Source organism: Mustela erminea, chromosome 13, assembly GCF_009829155.1.
Source record: "Mustela erminea isolate mMusErm1 chromosome 13, mMusErm1.Pri, whole genome shotgun sequence".
NCBI classification, from domain to species: domain Eukaryota; kingdom Metazoa; phylum Chordata; class Mammalia; order Carnivora; family Mustelidae; genus Mustela; species Mustela erminea.
The window spans coordinates 50023866-50044893 of record NC_045626.1 but is presented as its reverse complement, the minus strand read 5'-3'; the positions used below and the strand labels follow the sequence as shown (position 1 = coordinate 50044893).

Below are 21028 nucleotides of genomic sequence, written 5' to 3'. Positions count from 1 at the left end.
ATTTAAAGCTGAAGTTTGATTGATGAGACTGACCTAAATCTGGGCAGACCTGGGAAGAAATCTTTCTGGGGAGAGAGAACAACAAAAGCAGAGTTTAGGAGGTACAGATGAACCTGGCGGTTTTGAGGACTAGTGAGGACACCAGAGAGTAGAATTGTATAATATGAGATTAAAGAGTCAGGATCACTCAGGACCTCATATATTCTGGTAAGAAGTTTGGGTTTTATTCAAAGACAAGAAGAAGCAATTGAAGAGGGTTTTGTTGTTGTTGTTTTTTCATTTTAAAGATTACATTTATTTATTTGACAGAGAGAGACACAGCAAGAGAGGGAACACAAGTATGGGGAGCGGGGGAGGGGGAAGTGGGTTTCTTGCAGAGCAGAGAGCCTGATGTGAGGCTCCATCCCAGAATCCTGGGACTATGACCTGAGTCAAAGGCAGACACTTAACAACTGACCCACCCCGGTGCCCCAATTGAAGGGTTTTTATAAAGGATTTGCATAATTGAATTTCCTGGCAACTAGCCTGGCAATTTTCTGGCAACTAGCTGTGTGGAGAATGGATATAGGGAAGCAGGTACAGAAGTGGGTTAGGAGACTACTTCTCAGCAGACTCAGTCAGGGGTAACAAGGATTTGGATTAGGGTGGCAACCGTGGAAATGGAAAAGAAAGTAGATAAAGAGGTATTTTAGAGGTAGAATAACAGTGCTAGTAAAGGGACTTGGCTTGAGTACCTGAGTAGATAGTAGTGCCATTTGCTTAGACATTCAAGTAGCAGTGTTAAATAGACAGTTAATACATGACTGAAACTCAGGGAAGAATAGTAAATAATCCATTCTGTTCCTTTGTTTGCAGGTAAAAGTTTAGTTGTTTGGTGTGCTGATCTGTTAAGCATTTGTGTATAATTCTATGTATGATAATTATTTTTCATATCAATCATATCATTTAATTTTTAAGAAAAATAAGCCATTTTTGAGTATTTTTTATAATAACTAATCTAGCTAAATCCCTAGTTACTGCTACAGATCAGTTTTAAGGATGGAAATGTTCACCCATTGTTTATAAGTAAGTGAGATAATTAGTGCCAGTTTGTAGTACTTGTTAATACTTTTTCTGCCAAAGAATTGAATTGAACTTGAACTGTGATTCTAAGTCAGAGATACTGCTACTATGAATCAAACTTAAATTTGTTTCTGAGGGTATATAGAATTTTAGAATTTGTAGCATGCAGCAGTTTCATGGAAGGTCTTCAGAGAGCTTCTTACTAGCTGAAACTCCAGCTGCCCAAGTCTCCATTCAGAAGTAGATTTTGGAGACTAGAAAGAAAATTATGCTTAAGGGGTGCCTGGGTGGCTCAGAGGGTTAAACCTCTGCCTTCAGCTCAGGTCATGATCTCAGGGTCCTGGGATCAAGCCCTGCATAGGGCTCTCTGCTCAGCAGGGAGCCTGCTTCCCTTTCTCTCTGACTGCCTCTCTGCCTACTTGTGATCTCTCTCTGTGTCAAATAAATAAATAAAATCTTTTAAAAAGAAAATTATGCTTAAGCTCTTTACATTTTTTTTCTCTTCTGTTTATATATATAATTTACCTTGTGTTTTTTTTTCTCCAATAGGTGGTGTTACTATATTTGTGGCCTTATATGATTATGAAGCTAGAACTACAGAAGACCTTTCATTCAAGAAAGGTGAACGGTTTCAAATAATTAACAACACGTAAGTGTTGGGAATATTTTGAGGGAGAAATACTGAAAGAAACCTAGTCTTCATGCTGAAACCATTTAGCTGGTTGATATTAAAGATGAGAGTGGTGAAGCATGGGTCTCTGCCCACTGGGTTGGATGATGCATTTGGTTTTCTTAGATACATGGCATAATAACTCCTTTTGTAGCCAGAGTTATGACTTCTGCAAATTGTGCTGTAGTGTGTGGTTCTTCCATAAACGGTAGAGATTTAAAAGTGAAGATTGAGGGAATATTTGCAAGTAAGTACATCACTTTAAAAAAAAATCTTTATAAAGAGATTCTTTGTTCCTTGAATGTAAGATAACTTAAGGATCTTCGTTCTTTCTCCTAACAAAAAACGGAAAAGGCCAAGTAAGGAGCCCCTGCAGTCCCAACCTGACCACACTAAGTTGCTTTTTTTTTAGGTGACTGTTAGAGTTTTTGTCTCTTAGTTTTTGTCTATGTCTAAGACATTTTTTTTTTTTTAAAGATTTTATTTATTTATTTGACAGGCAGAGACCGGAAGTGGGCAGAGAGGCAGGCAGGGATCGAGAGGGGGAAGCAGGCTCCCTGCGAGCAGAGAGCCCGATGCAGGGCTCGATCCCAGGACCCTGAGATCATGAAGAGGCTTCAACCCACTGAGCCTCCCAGGCGCCCATTGTCTAAGACTTTTAGTTTGAGATGACTCATAGACTTTTAGTGGACCACTCAGTAATAAAAGCCATTTAGTGGCCCACTACAAATTCAGTGTTTGAATTGAAAATTCAGTACTTGTTAGAGAAAATAGATCCCGTATGTTATGGTCTCTTAACTTCCAGTCATATTTCCTAACATTCTTGCTCCCATTTGCTATCCATTATTGTTCCAGAATATAAAATATGATCATGTCTCTCTGCTTTAAAAGCCTTTTTCAGTAGCTACCAGTTGCTGTCAAGATAAAAGAAAAGCGATAACAATGGTAGACATCAGTCATCCAGCTGCTTCCCCTTCCTCATTTAACGGCCCAGCCGTACTGAGTTGCTTGTAATTTTATGAATTCCCATGCCTTGACACGTACAGTGTCTTTTTTCTGGAACATGACTTCCTGTCTCAGCTTTTTTTTTTTTTTCCTTTAATCTGGCCAACCCTGTTCATCCTTCAAAATGTATATTCCTATGTTATTTCTCAAGGAGGCCTTTCTTGACATTCTTCCTCTCCTTCCTAGTCACACCCCTTCTCCCACTGGATTAGGTGTCTGTCTTACATGTTGACGTAGCACCCCGTGCAGACCTCAATCATAGCTGCCATCACTACTTCTAATTATAATTTATTGTGTGCTTGTTATTCCTTTAGACCAGTGGTTCTCAACCAAAGGAAAGATGCCCAGGAGACATTTAGCAATGTCTGGAGGCAGGGTGCCTCCACTGCTTTCTGGTGGGTGGAGGCCAGGGATATTGCTGAACCTCTTCTAGTGCACAGGTCAGCCCCCAACAACAATCATCTAGCCCAAAGATTCAGTAAGGATGAGGCTGAAAAGTTCTGCTCTATGCTGAGTTTCTTGAGGTTACAGACTGTCTTTTTACCTCTGTTTCTATTTCTAGCACACTGTCTCATGAAGTCTGTTACTTAAAGGGTTGTCAATAAATGTTTGAATGAATCATGAATGGTTAGCACAAATGCAGTTTTCAGTTTGTATATCTGAAAGTGCTTAATGTATACCAGAAATCTACAAACCAAGTGTATGAGTATAAATATTTGAATTGCCAAAAGATTTTTCATCTCATTTTCTAGAGAACAAATCCCCCTTGATCATTTACGAAATGTCAATTTATTTATTTATTTTTAAAGATTTTATTTATTTATTTGACAGAGATCACAAGTAGGCAGAGAGAGAGAGAGAGAGAGAGGGAAGCAGGCTCCCTGCTGAGCAGAGAGCCCGATGTGGGGCTCGATCCCAGGACCCTGAGATCATGACCTGAGCTGAAGGCAGAGGCTTAACCCACTGAGCCACCCAGGTGCACCTGAAATGTCAATTTAGATAAGATGCTCAGTACTTTTCTCTGGCAAAGCAAAATATGCATTTAATTTTTAGTGGCAGAACCCATATCTATCTTCCTCATTAGAGACTGATATTTGCTTCTTTCACATTAATTTTGGAAAAGTCAAGACTTATGTATTGCAAATTATACATAATGTTCATGTTCTGAATTGATTTTAGTCTTATTTGAATATTTATGGATAACATTTTTGTAAATATACTTTATTCTAGGAGTTAAATTTTTTATTCTTGTCTATTGAAAATATTTTGCTACAGGAGTTCTAGGGCATCCTGATACTTTTCCTGAAATGACTAAAAAGGAGCATTATCATTTTAAATATGGTTAAAAGCATTTGACAATAAAAAAAAAATGAACTATTGATAACATACTGCAACATAGGTGAACTATGAAAAATTATGCTGAGTGAAAGAAACCATTCCAAAAGACCACACCAGATTACTGTATGATTCCATTTATATGAAATGCCCACAATAGTCATATCCATAGAAACAGAAAGCTGATGTATTGTTAGGCAATGTCAGGGGGAGGTGGGTGGAGTAGTGGAGAGTGACTGTTAATGGGTACGGGGTTTCTTGGTTGGGGGATGATGAAATGTTCTAAAATTGATTGTGATAATGGTTGCACAACTGTATGAATATATTAAAACCCATTAAATTGTACACCTTAAAGTGGGAATTTTATGATATGCAAATTATGTCAGTAAAACTTTTAAAAAAGAAAACATCCAGTTGAAACTGAGTAATTTGAAAGATTTACCTCCCAAATTGTTCTAGTTAGTATAGTTTATTGTTTTAGGTTGAAGAAGAGAGGTATGTAAAAGAGCAATCTTGTAACTAAAACTAAACCTTTTTGTTTGTTTGTTTGAAGCAGAAATATGTGTGCTTTTGTTCTTTTGCTTAGCCTTATCCCCTAATTCAACTAACCTATTTTTAAATATTACTCTTTTGAGTTTGACTTTTGATCAAATGAATGCATTAAAAAAATGGAAGTTAAGTCTCTTTTCTACATAGATACAAGGCAACACTGCCATAAATTGCGTTTCGAGCAGTTGTCTACTTTGTGGTAATTGTTGTTTTATGTATTGCAGGGAAGGAGACTGGTGGGAAGCAAGATCTATTGCTACAGGAAAGAATGGCTATATCCCTAGCAATTATGTAGCCCCTGCAGATTCCATTCAGGCAGAAGAGTATGGCACTACTTCATATTTTATTAATTACGTTGGTTTTTAAAATGTTTTAATGCACATTCTACTTAGCCACAATTTTACACACATACAATTACATACCAGTCTTAATACAGCTAATATATCATATTAATAGGAGATGTTACTTGAAAATTAATAATTAATGCCATAGTATTTGCTTACAGTAGGATCATAAATGAATCTGCAATAATAACACTGTTTTGCCTGGTCTGTATCCTTTATATTTTCACTTTAAAAAATTACATTAACCTTTTTTATATTCTGCAGACTCATTTCAAAAACTTACCTTCAGTTGATAGTATTGTATCAGTGTTGATTTCTTGATTTAGGTGCTTGCTCTTTGGTTATGTAGGAGAGGATCCTTGTCTTTAGGAAACACATTGAAGTATTTAGGGGTAATATTTCAGAATGTTTGCAACTTACTTTCAATCAGTTCTGAAAAAAATATGCACATAGGAAAAGAATATAACGATGTAAAATTTTAACAGTTGAGAAATCTGTGTGGAGGATATGTAAGAGTTCTATGTGCTATTCTCATAACTTCTAAAAAATTAAAATGCACCTTCAGTGATATATTTTTTAGGTCAAACCAAGGCTATCTGGGATTCATAAATATTACTTTGTCTTCATATCACAACACTCAACAGTGCCTTGCATACAGTAGATGCTCTATCAATGTTTGTTGCTTTTATGATAAGTAATTTGTCTCCATAACTCTGTTCTGCTTGACACTTACTACTTCTTGTTTTATACTGTGAGCTTCTCCATAGCAGATACTCATTTTTATTCACAAATCTGTATTAAATCAAAGCCATGCTAATGTAGAGTTGCTAATAATATGAATATAGTTCACTTGCACCTTACCGAATACAGATGATCACACTGTTACCAGAGACCCACTTCTGTTCTTCCTGCTACAGTCTTAATATCTCCATCTGTCAGTGACTGGGAGCTTCTCTGTTACCACTGCCTTTCCTTCTCCATGTACTGATCCTGTAACTTGCAGGTGGAATAGAAGAGACATGGAAATATTAGCACAGTATATTCTGACAGTAATATTTGTAGTAATTCTATTTAATAAAGACCCTTTATTGTGTTTTGCTGTGTTTTTAAGCTGTGTAGCTCTTTGTTGTCATCCTGCCACTCCATTCTTACTGATCCTTATTTATAACCTTTCTGAACCTTCCACATTTCTAACTCAGAGCACTATTTTTTCCAGATGGTATTTTGGCAAAATGGGCAGAAAAGACGCCGAAAGATTACTTTTGAATCCTGGGAATCAACGAGGTATTTTCTTAGTAAGAGAGAGTGAAACTACTAAAGGTAATTATAGTAATAGAAGTACAAAAATTTTCTTGAACAGTATTTTGAGAAAGATACAAAAAAATATTTATTTCCCCCACTAGGTGCTTATTCTCTCTCTATCCGTGATTGGGATGAGGTAAGAGGTGACAATGTGAAACACTATAAAATTAGGAAACTTGACAACGGTGGATACTATATCACAACCAGAGCACAATTTGATACTCTGCAGAAGTTGGTAAAACACTACACAGGTATGTGAATATTTCACAGGTGAAAATTATTTCTTGGTATGTTTTATGAGGACAGAATCTCTGTCTTCATGTCTCTTTAAGGTTTAGTGTGGTACTTTACCCACAAGAGTGTGCTCGATAGAATCTGTTGTATTCTAGGTTTAAAATGAGGAGCAGGTAGAGGCGCCTGGGTGGCTCAGTGGGTTAAAGCCTCTGCCTTCGGCTAGGGTCATGGTCTTGGGGTCCTGGGATCGAGCCCTGTGTCAGGCTCTCTGCTCAGCGGGGAGCCTGCTTCCTCTTCTCTCTCTGCCTGCCTCTCTGCCTGCTTGTGTTCTCTGTCTGTCAAATAAATAAATACCCCCCAAAATTATAAAACATTTAAAAAAAAAAATGAGAAGCAGGTAGTACTTTTTACCTGAATTAGGTTCTTAGACATGCTAAAATCTGACTACCATTATTTGATTCCTTATATCTTACTGACATAGCGTTTACATTGGAGTTTCATAGTGGCTAAGTATCAAGGTAGGTTTTGACAATAAATAAAAAAGCGCAAAAGCATGTATGTTTTAGGGACATTTATTAAGTGGGTAAAACTAAATACTTAATGTAAAAAGCTCTATCAGATGTCCTTTTGGGTTACCTTCTTCTGCATGGAATGGACCACATAAAACTTCCTAGAGTATAAATCCAATGACATTTAATCTAAAGGTGCATTGTTCTTTTCCTGAAAAAGTAACCCTTTGCAACTGTAGACATTCTTCTAGTTTTTCAAGGACCTTTGAAAGGTATTCAGTATTAGATTCTTCTGTCTCAAAATTTTGCATTGCCAGTTTGATATATGAATGCATCCAAAAGTTTTAAAATTATTATTATTATTATTTTTAAACATTGGGGTATTTTTTGTTTTGGGGTGTTTTTTTTTTAAGATTTTATTTATTTATTTGACAGAGATCACAAGTAGGCAGAGAGGCAGGCAGAGAGAGAGGGGGAAGCAGGCTACCTGCTTAGCAGAGATCCCGATGTGGGGCTCGATCCCAGGACCCTGGGATCAAGACCTGAGCTGAAGGCACAGGCTTTAACCCCCAGAGCCACGCAGGCACCCCAAAAACTTTTAAATTATTAATACTAAGGGAGGGGATTGCAATGGCAGTCTCTTCTTCAGTGACAGGTACAGTCTATCAAGTCAACCACCAGTCTTGACCTTGATCAAACATGTTACCAAGCAGTGGCATCAGTTGTAATTGCACTTTTCAGAATTCGATTTGTGTGGTTACTTGTTGAACATGGGAGGGAACATGTCTTATTTATAATAAGAAAGAGTGTAAGCAGGATTCACAAGTCAAGCCTTTGTGAATTTGGGATTTCCTGTTTTTGTGTCTCCCTTATTTGAAAACCAGTCTCTTATTTATTTTTTTTTTTAAAGATTTTATTTATTTATTTATTTATTTGACAGAGAACACAAGTAGGCAGAGAGGCAGGCAGAGAGAGAGAGAGAGAAGCAGGCTCTGCACTGAGCAGAGAGCCGGATGTGGGGCTCCATCCCAGGACCCTGGGATCATGACCTGGGCCAAAGGCAGAGGCTTTAACCCACTGAGCCACCCAGGCGCCCCGAAAACCAGTCTCTTAAATGAAGAAGTTTTCTCCTTAATTTTTGATATGCTTCTTACATTAATGGTTATTAGGAATAACAGTTAATGGTAGCATTCTCTTTGGGAAGAAAAAAACCCCAGTGATCAAAAAGAGAACTTTGGGGGCAGCCAGAACTATGGTTTGCATCCCATCTCTGTCACTTACTTATTGGGTGACATGAAGAAAGTCACTTAAGTTTTTCAAGACTTATTTACATGAGATATTTGTAAAGTACTGAATTAGCACAATAGCTGAGACATAATAAGTGTTCAGTAAATTATAACTTCAAAAATGTATTTAACAAAGATTGTTTTACCTCTTGGATGTTTTGCTTCTTACATGCATACAGCTCCCTTTTTGGTATTTGTGCTTTTAGAGTAAAACAGACATCATGTTTTTGTTTTTGTTTTCTTCAATTTAGACTTTTAAAAACATTAATATACTGTATGTACCTTAATATTGTAATTAATTTGTTTTATAGTATAGTTTTTTATTTATCTAGAACATGCTGATGGTTTATGCCATAAGTTAACAACCGTGTGTCCTACTGTGAAACCCCAGACTCAAGGTCTGGCAAAAGATGCTTGGGAAATTCCTCGAGAATCTTTGCGACTAGAGGTTAAATTAGGACAAGGATGTTTTGGTGAAGTATGGATGGGTAAGAACCCTGAACTGTTTTTTTGTCATTTCTTTAGCCATAGATTAAAACACCATAACTTATGTTGAAATATTTAAGGTAATTGCTGCTCATTAAGGTTTGGCTTAAAAAATCTCTTAACATTATAGATTAAAATAGTGGACTCTGTTTTTCTAGGGACATGGAATGGAACCACGAAAGTAGCAATCAAAACACTAAAGCCAGGTACAATGATGCCAGAAGCTTTTCTTCAAGAGGCTCAGATAATGAAAAAATTAAGACATGATAAACTTGTTCCACTATATGCTGTTGTTTCTGAAGAGCCAATTTACATTGTCACTGAGTTCATGTCAAAAGGTATGTGTATATTAGTTTCTTTTAGGGTATTCATGTTAATAATTTTTTTAAGTCTTCATTTCTATTTTTATGCATACAAATTTTTTATTGTGTAGTGTTCCCTAACTTAAGATTTTTATGTAGATGTTGAGAAGAGAAAATGTGACATTTTGTGTAATGCAATAGTGATTAGTTCCAGTTATTCCAGAGGATAGTTCAAAGTTTAAAAGGAAAATTAGGCCAGCTCAATTTATGTTGAAAGTAAGTGGATTTTTATTCCATTTGACTAAAGGAAATGAAATACCTGGGAAAGTGAAAAAGTATTTCTACAAATTAAAATAACTCAATTAGAAAGAAGCTTACATCTTTATTCCTAAAACAAAGAAATCAGGTCAAGTTAAGGAAATCTTATTTTATTTTAACACAATCTTCATAGTCAGAGTTCCTAGAAACTTTTTTCCACTATCTTTCACTAAAATTTCTCCATTCTTTCAAACTCCAGACCCTAAAATGAGATCTTTAGTAACAGAATTGGTTAGGGCCAGGACAGGTGATACATTAGAAGAGGAACCAGTAAGCACTAAGTATGTTGATAGTCCCGCTTTTGCCCTCTTGAATTTTATCTCTCCCACCCAATTCTTTTTACTTTTATTTATTTATCTTAAGATTTTATTTATTTGACAGAGAGAGAGAGACACGGTGAGAGAGGGAACACAAGCGGGGGGAGTGGGTGAGGGAGAAGCAGGCTTCCCCTCGAGCAGGGAGCCCTGCAGAGCAGGTTGCCCCGCGCAGAGCAGGGACCATGACCAGAACCAAAGGTAGACGCCTAACACTGAGCCACCCAGGCATCCCTCTACCCCCAACTCTTGTTTTTTGTTGTTTTTTTTTTTAAGATTTTATTAATTTATTTGACGGAGAGAGACACACTGAGAGAGGGAACACAAGCAGTGGGAGTGGGAGTGAGAGAGGGAGAGGGAGAAGCAGGCTGAGCAAGGAGCCCTATGTGGAGCTCGATCCCAGGACCCTGGGATCATGACCTGAGCCAAAGGTGGATGCTCAACAACTGAGCCACCCAGGCGCCCCTACCCCCAACTCTTAATGAGTCACTCCATAATTAAAGCTACTGATTATGTCATCCCTTTCCAGTAGTCCCATTTTGGCCAACAATGTAGTTCCATCTAGTGGTGACAGGGCCAACTACAAGCTACATATTTGCTATAGGAAACCTCCCAAAGGAATAGAAAGGCCAAAAAATAAGAATTGAGGTAGCCTGGGCACCTGGGTGGCTCAGTCATTAAGCGGCTGCCTTGAGCTTAGGTCATGATTCCGGAGGCCTGGGATCAAGCCCCGTATCGGACCCCCTGCTCAGTGGAGAACCTGCCTCTCTGTTTCCCTCTGCCTGCCACTCTGCCTGCTTGTGCTCTCTATCTCTCTGTCAAATAAATGAATAAAATCTTTTAAAAAAAAAAAAAAAAGAAGAATTGAGGTAGCCTGTTAATTGGTGGCCAAAACATATCTAAAGCCCCAAGGTACATGGCACTTTTTGGAAGGACTCTTCACTGCAAACAACTGCCAAATAATCCCTTCCCGAGTGTGCTGGTTGAACTATATAAGGAGGGGAAGAAAGGGACAAGGAGGAAGTTTAAATCAAGATATTGATAGCATAAGAATATAATGGAGGTAAAAGCTAATGGTCCATTTAGCTTTGTATATTGATTTCAAGAATTATTTAATTGGGAGCATAATAGATATCTTATGTTGTTAGATTGCTGGGTTAGGGTTATTTCTAGTTGGGGGATTAAGAATGCAAAATCGTAAATGACCCTTCTGATTTTAAAACTCCGTAATTTCCCATTTTATTTCAGGTACTTAGCAGTTGGTCCTCAGTAATCCATTCAAACTCACTGTGTCATGTGCTCCCAGATAAACCTACCTTCCTTGCTATATAGGTCGTCTTCCTTCTTCTGGTTTCCATGAATCTGTTCAGATTCCTTCATCTGGAATTTGATTTCCCTGTCTCTTAACCAGGCCATCAATCATATTTCCTTCATATTATACTTAAGTGTTTAAAGCCATTCATTAATATCCATATCTGTTATGATCATTATATCCTATGAAATGTTTATAAACAGACTATTCTATAAATTATTAACAACCAAAATGTATTGAATACTTCTAATTTATAGGACACTCTCCTACTTATTATAAGGTATCAAAGAACTAAAGCACCGAAAAAACTTACATTGAATTTGCAGAGAAAAGACCTAACCTTCTGATGAGTTAATTTTCAATAACAAAGTAAATAATAGCTCACTATAAAAAATTAAGCTATAGGCCCAAGCATAATGAATTTCCAGGTGTTTAACACATTCATTAAGAAAAGGGATGAGGGGGGCGACTGGGTGGCTCAGTCGGTTAAAGCCTCTGCCTTCAGCTCAGGTCATGATCTCAGGGTCCTGGGATCGAGCCCCGCGACGGGCTCTCTGCTCAGCAGGGAGCCTGCTTCCCTTCCTCTCTCTCTCTGCCTGCTTCTCTGTGTACTTGTGATCTCTCTCTGTGTCAAATAAATAAATAAATAAATAGATATTTTTTTAAAAAAAGGGGATGAGGAAGAGATCACATAGGCTGGAATAAATTGAGAAAAATTAGTCAAGTCTTAAACTGATCTTTAAGGTTATAAAGGCTATGAACAGGTAAAGGGAAAGGCATGGGTATTTATGCAGAGGTAAGAAGATATGAGGAAATGGGGAACAAAACCATGAGAAGTAGAAAGTACAGAAGACAGCTGGTTGGAAATAAGACTGGAGAGGTATGTGAGAAATTTAAGACTCCTCTGAATTGATTTCACTGTTACTTACTGAGTACCTATCCTCTGACAGGGTCATGAATGAGCTTCAAAGGGTCCATGAACTTCCCTGAAGTTATGTGTCAAATTTTTGCTTATTTATACGTGTTTCCTGGAAAGAGAGTATAAGGCGCATGGGTGTGTGGGGGGGTAGGATTTGTTGTCATTGGTTAAAGATCAGAGAAAAGGAATTGTCAGAATGACAGTGACAAGTCTTAGATTTCTGTGCATTGCAGTTCTGTACTGTTTTAGCAATTATCAGCTGTTACACTGAAAAATGTTCTTTTACTTAATGTATCGATCATGCCACCTTATTTAAATTCTTTATCCTAAAACAAAAGAACTGTATCATCTGTTTATTTCTATATACTCTGCATTGCAGTGTTGAGTATTTATGTAATGTCAATTTATCTTACAGGAAAGGAATTAAAGAAAAGAAGTGCCTCTTCCTCTGTTTAAAGACAGTTTTTTTACTTATGTTTTTAATCCTTTCTTACATCTAAAAAGAAAACCTTTCTTAGATCCCAATATCTGCTTCTCTCACCTACTGTTCTGCTTTTTTGCTTCCGTTCACAGCCAAGATTTTTTAAAGAATACTCTGTCTTCACTTCCTAACCAGCCATTTACTCTTTTTAAAAACTACTTAAGTTTATTTAATGTCAAAACTTTTCATATTTTTTTTTAAATTGTGGAATATTTTAGACACACAGAGAATACGATAACAACCATGCCCTTACCATCCAAATTTAACTTATGTTTACACTTTGCCATGTTTGCTTCAGTTCTCTCTCCTAAGAAAGCAAAACATTACAGATCTAATTCCATCTTTGTTTTAACCCCTACTTGAGCCCATTCTCATTAGAGCCTTCCCTTCAGGTTCTTTGGGCCCATTTCCCTTCTAGAAGTAACCTTAATTTTGAAGTTGATGCTTAACCTTTTCCATCTGTGTTTTCCGTATTGATGTACTTGTATTGATATATATTTGTCTTTTAACAGTATTTGTATGCTTTTCACTTATGTAAATCTTACTAGCTTTATTTTCATTCAACATTATGTTCTTGAGATTTATTCATATGGATAAAGATCTAATTTGTCTATTTATAACTGTTGGATGAGATTCTGTATGAATATACCATTGTTACTCATTCCTTTCCCAGTGAACATTTAGGTTGCCTCTAGTTTGTCACTGTAACAGATAGTGCTGCAGTCAATGTCCTTGTAATTGCCTCTTCTTGCCTATGTGCAAGAGTCTCTAGTGCACTGGATGGCAGCAACATTAACATCACCTGGAAACTCACAGATGAAAACTATGGTGAGAGGGCCCACCAGTCTTCCCTTCCCCACCACCTTGTGTGATAAGGGTCCATTAATGCCATTGATCCCATTTATCACATCTCTCTGGAAGATACCGCCTTTTCTCCTTTCCCACTTTCATTGCTAGATTTTAACATAATAGTCTGTCTTTCCTAGACTATTCTAGGAACTTTTAAACTTAATCTTTTTATGCAGTTTTAGCCCAATTTCATTTTCCATATTACTGTTGGAATGATTGCTTTTTAAACATAAATCTGATTGTATTGCTTTTCAGTATAAAACTTCATGTAAAGTCCATTTATGCTTGCCTTCTGTGTTCTCTTTCCCTCTGTAGCCTCTTCCTCATCAGTTCCCATCTTTGTCCCCTGTATTCTTGCACACAAAGGACTGTTTTCACTTCCCTGAACTGTGATGTCACATGCAGTACTGCCTTTTTACTTGTTAATCTTTCTTCCTAGAATTCCCTGTCTGCCCCCATTCTTCCTTAGAAACCAATTTCCTCCGTAAAGCCTTTTCTGACTTCTTCATAGAATTAACCATATCCATTGTGTCTGCAAAATTATAGGTTTTACAGTACATTTTATCATACCTACTATACAGTATTTGTTTTCGTATATTACTTATATACTTTCTAGATCTTTGTATTATACTTTCTTACTATATCAAGGTCTTTTCAAGGTCAGGGACCATGACATATTTATCTTTGTATTTTGTATCTTTTATAGTGCCTTACATGGAGTAGATCCTCAGCACATATTCAAATGGACAGATAAAGGCAAAGACACAATACCATGTTCCATCTGCAGTAGATGGACCAGAAGAAATACAGATATTCTCTGACTTTGAATCTCTATAAAGGAAGAGACTACATCATAGCTCTCCTTTGCTTCACAGTCCTGTCATGGAAAGGGCTCTCTTTGTCTCGTCTTGTTTTGTTTTATTTTCAAATACTTTTAAACTAACTATATATGTATCTTTCAGTACATAAAAATATAAGGATTTTTCCCTGAAACCGAGGAGCACATTGCAAACATATTCGCTTTACTGCCAAATACTTCAGTTTGTCTCCTGAAGACAAAATTGGATACAATTCCATTATCTGATACCAGTCCATTTTTGACATTCATCGGTTGTCCCAGTGATGTCCTTAATTAACCGCACTTTCCCCCCCATCCAGGATTTAATCTGTTCTTTTAGTTGTCAGTTTTCTTTGGTGTCCTTTAATCTGGAGCTGTCCCTCTCTTAGCTTTTCTTGTCTTTGATGACATTGTTACTTTTGACAAGAACACTATGTTTGTTTTGAAAATGTACCTTAATTTTGGTTTATCTGCTATTTTTTCCTTGATTAACTTCAGGTACATGGGAAGTTTTTAACTAGTATTACAAGAATAGTAACTAGACTTCTAGCCTTTCTTTTAGCTATTATTCATAGTGGTTTGCTGTTTCATGGTATCTTCTGCTAAAATTGAGAGGAGTTAATTCGACTGACACTCCCATGTCAGCTAAGCCACCTAGGTCTACTTTAAGTACCCCAAGATATTCCCAGTTGTCTGCACCCTTGATTCGGATTGACTTAAAAATACACAGGTATCTGATACTGCCTTTTGGATCAAAATCGGGATTGCTGATCTTGATCAAAGCAAAGGAGGAATGTCTACAATCTAGAGAGATTATTCAGTTTTCCATTATGTTATTAGAGAAGTTTTTAAAATTTCAGTTGAGAGACCTCTTCTAGAATAATTATTCAGAAGTTCCAAAGCTGCAGTAAATATTAAAGAATAACAAGTTTTAAGTTTTGTATTGTGATGCAGTGATTTGTTTGGAGGTGGGGGAATGTTCATTTCAATCCTAATTTAAGATTTGCTTATTTTCTGGGGTGCCTCGGTGGCTCAGTGGGTTAAGCCTCTGCCTTCGGCCTAGGTCATGGTCTTAGGGTCCTTGGATCGAGCCCCGCGTCAGGCTCTCTGCTCAGCGTGGAACCTGCTTCTCCCCCTTTCTCTGCCTGCCTCTCTGCCTACTTGTGATCTCTCTCTTTCTCTGTCAAATAAATAAATAAAATCTTTTAAAAAAAAAATTTGCTTATTTTCTGTGAACATTTTTCTCTCTCTTATAGGGAGTTTATTGGATTTCCTGAAGGAGGGAGATGGAAAGTTTTTGAAGCTCCCACAACTGGTTGATATGGCTGCTCAGGTATTTGTGCACTGCACATGCATCAATTTGCATTGATAGTGTACATAAACATGTAAAGTAATCATAGTAGAGCTTTTGTTTATATAGTGAAATCATGGAATTTTAGAGTGGAAGGAACATTAGAGATAATTCAGTCTGATTTCCTTATGTTATAGATAACGTAGTGTCTGAAGACCTGCAGTATCTAACAGATTCATATAATTTACTAGTATTAGAACCAAGCATGTAATTCCCAGTATGGTGCTGTCATGCATCATGTGACCTTAGAAACCTGAGTTAACAAATATGAAATCTATATGTATTTCTATTTCAGCAGATAAATTTTAAGATAATGAATGATTGCTATTCCAAAGAAAATTTTGGAAATCTAAAGAATGTGCTGAACTTTTCATTTAATATAGTTGAAAACAAGAATGAAGATGGCAGTATACACTGAAAAATGGGATTTTTTATTCTTTTGAATTTGTGTTATTTTTGAATTTTAAATTACCATGTACGAGCAATTTTATATATTAAAAAAATTTTTATTTATGTATAGTTGACACAGTGTTATGTTAGTTTTAGGTATATAGTGTAGTGATCCAACAAGTCTATACTTTATACTGTGTTCGCAAATGTTGCTTCCATCTGTCACCATATGATGTTATTACAGCATCATTGACTGTATTCTCTATGCTGTGCCTTTTAGTCCCCTGAATCTTAGTTTTTTAAATCTGAGTAAAAACTATTAACAGTTTCTGTTCAGAAATGTGGGAGGTGTTCGAGGAGCCTTTGATTGGCTTTAGTCGACATGTCAGTTCTAAGACTGCTTTCTGGGTGAGCATTCAGATGTCCACAGACTCTCAGTTTTGAGAAGCTTTATACCAAGAAACTGCCCATGTGAGGATTTGGCATATGCCAAGCCTAGTCCATGGTTTTGTGTTCAAGCCTCTTAAACACGACAGTAGAGTTCAACAAACCATTTTTGTGAAGGGCCATATAAATATTTTGGGCTTTGTGAGCCATATGCATCTCTTGTTTCTTCTCCTGTTCTCCCTTTTCTGATTCCCCCCTCCCTCCTTCCCTTTGTATCTTATGTGTTTGTTTGTTTTCCTTTTCAAGATTGCTGATGGTATGGCGTATATTGAAAGAATGAATTATATTCATCGAGATCTTCGGGCTGCTAATATTCTTGTAGGAGAAAATCTTGTTTGCAAAATAGCAGATTTTGGTTTAGCAAGGTTAATTGAAGACAATGAATATACAGCAAGACAAGGTAAGATTACTTTTTTTTTTAAAGATTTTATTTATTTATTTGACAGAGATCACAAGTAGGCAGAGAGGCAGGCAGAGAGGCAGGAGGAAGCAGGCTCCCTGCTGAGCAGAGAGCTTGATCCCAGGACCCTGAGACCATGACCGGAGCCAAAGGTAGAGGCTTAACCCACTGAGTCACCCAGGCGCCCCTATTTAAAGAACTATTTTATATTGTTGTGTATATACATAAGTATATAAGACACCTGTAATCTTATTTCCACTCTAAATGTCTAAGCTTCACAAAGGCTGTGTTTTTATGTCTCCCATAATGATTAGCAAATGCCTTGTGCATAAGAAACATACACTAAATATTTGAGTAAATATAGGCTTTTAAAATTAGAATTCAACAGAATGGGCCATCATCAACGAACAGTTAAGTATAGCCAATAGGTGCTAGACTTCCTTAAAGTTACAGATCCTATAATCATGTTTTTAGTTGCTTATCAGACTTTCTGCCTTTGTGGGGTTTTTTGTTTTTTGTTTTGTTTTTGTCTTTTAAGTAGACCTCATGCCCAGCATGGAGCTCGGTATGGGGCCTAAACTGATGACCCTGAGATCAAGACCTGAGCTGAGATCAAGAGTCAGATGCTTAATTGACTAAGTCACCCAGGCCCCCTTCTACCTCTATTTTCTTGAACAATTTTCTGTCCCCACCAACATTTCTTTTCCTTTCTTTCTTTCTTTCTTTCTTTCTTTTTTTTAAAAATATTTTATTTATTTATTTGACAGACAGAGATCACAAGTAGGCAGAAAGGCAGGCAGAGAGAGAGGAAGGGAAGCAGGCTCCCTGCAGAGCAGAGAGCCCAATGCGGGGGCTCAATCCCAGGACCTTGGGATCATGACCTGAGCCGAAGGCAGAGGCTTTAACCCACCGAGGTGCCCCAACATTTCTTTTTCTTATGTCACTGGTTTATGAAAAAGAAATGTGATTTATTGTAGTATGAATTCAAATTTTAAAGAATTTTTCCCATGTATCTTGTACTTTTGAAGACTCTGACATTGATGACACATACAATAAAGATATTGACTAAAGATTAATCCTGCTTATGCCATATTTATAAAAATATATATATTTTTAAAGATTTTATTTATTTATTTGAGAGAGGGAAAGAGAGGGAACACAAGCCGAGGGAGGCAGAAAGAGGAGGAGGACAGAGAAGGAGGAGCAGGGAGCCCAAGGTGGGATTCAATCCCAGGACCCTGGGATCATGACCTGAACCAAAGACAAACGCTTAACTGACTGAACTGCCCACGTACCCCCAAAATAGATTTTAATGAACAATTTACTTAAGCAAGATTGTCATTATTTTAGGTGCAAAGTTTCCAATCAAATGGACAGCTCCCGAGGCTGCACTATATGGTCGATTTACAATAAAGTCTGATGTATGGTCATTTGGTATTCTACAGACAGAGCTGGTAACAAAGGGCAGAGTGCCATATCCAGGTAAGTTGACATTTCATTTTAGCTCTTTGTTATCCCAAGACCCTTCACTAGAGTTTATTAGGAGCAAAAGCTGTAAGGGGAAGGAAAACTTTCATTTGTTCTCTTTTTTCCCTTCCCTCCCCTTCTTCCTCTCATTATTTTGGCATTGGATAGACTGCAGCCTTTGAGAATCATGATTCTTGAGATAGGGCAAACACACGAGGTGTGACCCATATTCACCTCAGCTTTCTCAAGATATTTTCCAAATGGGCCTTTTATTTCTACTGTTCTCTCAGATAATAAGCATATCTTAAATATCCTGGGTCATCTCCCCAGCAACCTCCTTCCCTCCCCAATAATTGAGGGTCTGCTTAGCCTATCATAACACAGGGTGAGCTACTAATGGAAACAGGATTACAAAGAAATACAAGAAAGAAATTGTATATAATTACTTGAAGAAAGGCAAACAGGTGATACTAGATAAGGAAACTTTCAGGGAAGTGCATTGATATAGTTTCATAGTTAATATATTTGGCAAAACCAGGACCAGAACTTTCTTCTGAATTTGTTTGGAAGTTCTTCCATACATTATCTTGCCACTGTCACTCATTAACCCAAATTTGGTCCTTGTGAACTGTTATTATCAGAAAGTATCAGTACTTCAAAGTAGTACTCTAAATTCTCATTAATCAAATGGGGTTGGGTTTTGAAGGCATAGGGTTAAAAGTAAGGTTTTAGGTGGAATGAAAAACAATTAGACATGTTGAAACAGATTAGCATTTTCTAAGCATTTGATATACTTGACATTTAGAATTTGTTGTTGTTGTTGAAAGTATTCTTTCACTTGATAAACGTACTATACCTTGAGTCAGTTAGTGGCTGGGGGATTTGTTCTGTCTTGCTAGTGGTGTTAGGGATCACTTTTCCTGATGTTTGAATCTTGTATGTTAGGTATGGTAAACCGCGAAGTGCTAGAACAGGTGGAACGAGGATACAGGATGCCTTGCCCTCAGGGCTGCCCGGAATCTCTACATGAATTGATGAACCTTTGTTGGAAGAAGGACCCTGATGAAAGACCAACATTTGAATATATTCAGTCCTTCTTGGAAGACTACTTCACTGCTACAGAGCCACAGTACCAGCCAGGAGAAAATTTATAATCCAAGTAGCCTTTTATATGCACACATCTGCCAAAATGTAAAGAACTTGTGTAGACTTCCTTACTTTACATACAGGAATCAAAAGAAGAAAGTTTTCTTCACTCTGCATGTTTTTAATGGTAAACTGGAATTCCAGATACGGTTGCACAAACTGCTTTTTTTTTTTTCCCAAGTGTTAAACTCTAAAATACCAATGATGAATTTTCCAACTTATTTCAGGGTCCAAAGAAAGTACAGTTAATGATACTGATGACCGTGTGAGTGATAGCATGACCATGAAGAACAACAAGGCTGCTTCTTTATAAATCACTTCCTTTCTTTTATTCCCCAAACTCAGAGTCATTAAGAGGAAAGTGTGTATCATTATAGACAAAACTTGGGAGATAAAAACAGGTATACCATAATAAAATCTAAAGTCAAGGAACTTTATAGGACCAAACAATTCCATTCCAGTTTTTATAAAGATGTCTTCCATTCATTGTTCTCACAAGCTTTTTCAAAGTTGAACAGTTAGTATACAATCTTATTAATATCTACCTTCTTTTGCATGGAAATGCACCAGGTTTTTAGAAGCAAAAAGGAATATAAACAGCATCTAAAACTTGATTAAATGTTAGACGACAGTAGTGACATTTGAAAGTATAATGCACTATGTTAATACTCATACTCATGGAACTGGAAAGTAGAAATTTTTCACTTTGATTAATCATTTTCTGAATAGCTCAGTTTAGAATAATGAAGGTAACTAGAAAGTGAGTTAATCTTTTATAAGGTTGTATTGATTTTCTTTAAGGCACTATATAATTGAAGTTGTACTGTCCAATCCAAGGGAAAATCTTTTAATATTTAGATAACATGAAAAAATAAGACCCGATATTTAAACAGTCCTTTTGAAAAAGTAGACTGGTACTGTGAGATATTTCTAGTATGAACTTACGGTGATGGGTGCCACAAATATGAAATATCACTAGATCAGGGACTTGAATGCACTTTTGCTATTCCTGAATATAGACTGACAGAGAGGAAAATATTTAAAAGAAATATGAGAAAATGTGAAAATTTTATAGGTAGAGGGATGGAATGTTATGCTTAATGTTCATGTTAAGGAGTGATACATGGCTTTGCTGGCACTCACAGCTCCTCACTCACCTGTTCTGAGATTTTAAGAGTTCCAAGGTATGTCTGAAACTAATCTTTCTTAACGTAAACACTAAATGAGCGTTCAGCCTCAAATAGCTAAGTTAAGGCTTCCCACTAATTCCAGTGATAGAGCTTTTATGTGAAACATTTTTAGAACTCCAGTTTTCAAGTCTGTGTTTAAATCTATATTAACTTTTAAAATATACTTAATGGTGATCATTTTTTTCCCTTTTTAGAATTTAGTTGATTTGGGGAGGAAAACTTACTGAGAATAATAGAAGCAGTGGAAAGGGAGGGACAGGTTTTTTGCCCAAAGTGTAGAAGTGAAACTCAAAAGTTTTATGACTGACTCAAAAAGAAATTCCAAAATAGGAATTTAAATAGCATCATTACTGGTTTAAGTGTAGCAAAGGAACTGAATCTGACAAATAAAAGTATTTATGTTTTAAAATATTCTCCTTTATAGTCACACTTTTAAAGCAATACATCAGGTTCCCATATTTTAGAATTATAATTCTTATTTTTCTGATCAATCTAGTAAGATCAGTGAGCTTTGTTGTATAC

The 21028-nt window shown here is 36.8% G+C and overlaps 1 protein-coding gene across 3 annotated transcripts in view; it reads left to right on the top strand.

Moving 5' to 3' along the window:
* Positions 1-20375, top strand: part of YES1 (YES proto-oncogene 1, Src family tyrosine kinase) — a 64464-nt gene extending 44089 nt beyond the window's left edge. For 2 of the 3 annotated variants that reach the window (XM_032309926.1, XM_032309925.1), the window contains exons 3-12: positions 1612-1711; positions 4846-4944; positions 6182-6285; positions 6369-6518; positions 8629-8784; positions 8941-9120; positions 15372-15448; positions 16550-16703; positions 18054-18185; positions 19116-20375. In XM_032309926.1, coding sequence (XP_032165817.1) covers positions 1612-1711; positions 4846-4944; positions 6182-6285; positions 6369-6518; positions 8629-8784; positions 8941-9120; positions 15372-15448; positions 16550-16703; positions 18054-18185; positions 19116-19324 — 1361 coding nt within the window. In that variant the 3' untranslated portion in view covers positions 19325-20375. The remainder of the gene's footprint in view (positions 1-1611; positions 1712-4845; positions 4945-6181; positions 6286-6368; positions 6519-8628; positions 8785-8940; positions 9121-15371; positions 15449-16549; positions 16704-18053; positions 18186-19115) is intronic. The other variant, XM_032309927.1, reaches the window with a different exon arrangement.
* Positions 20376-21028: the final 653 nt, after the last annotated feature.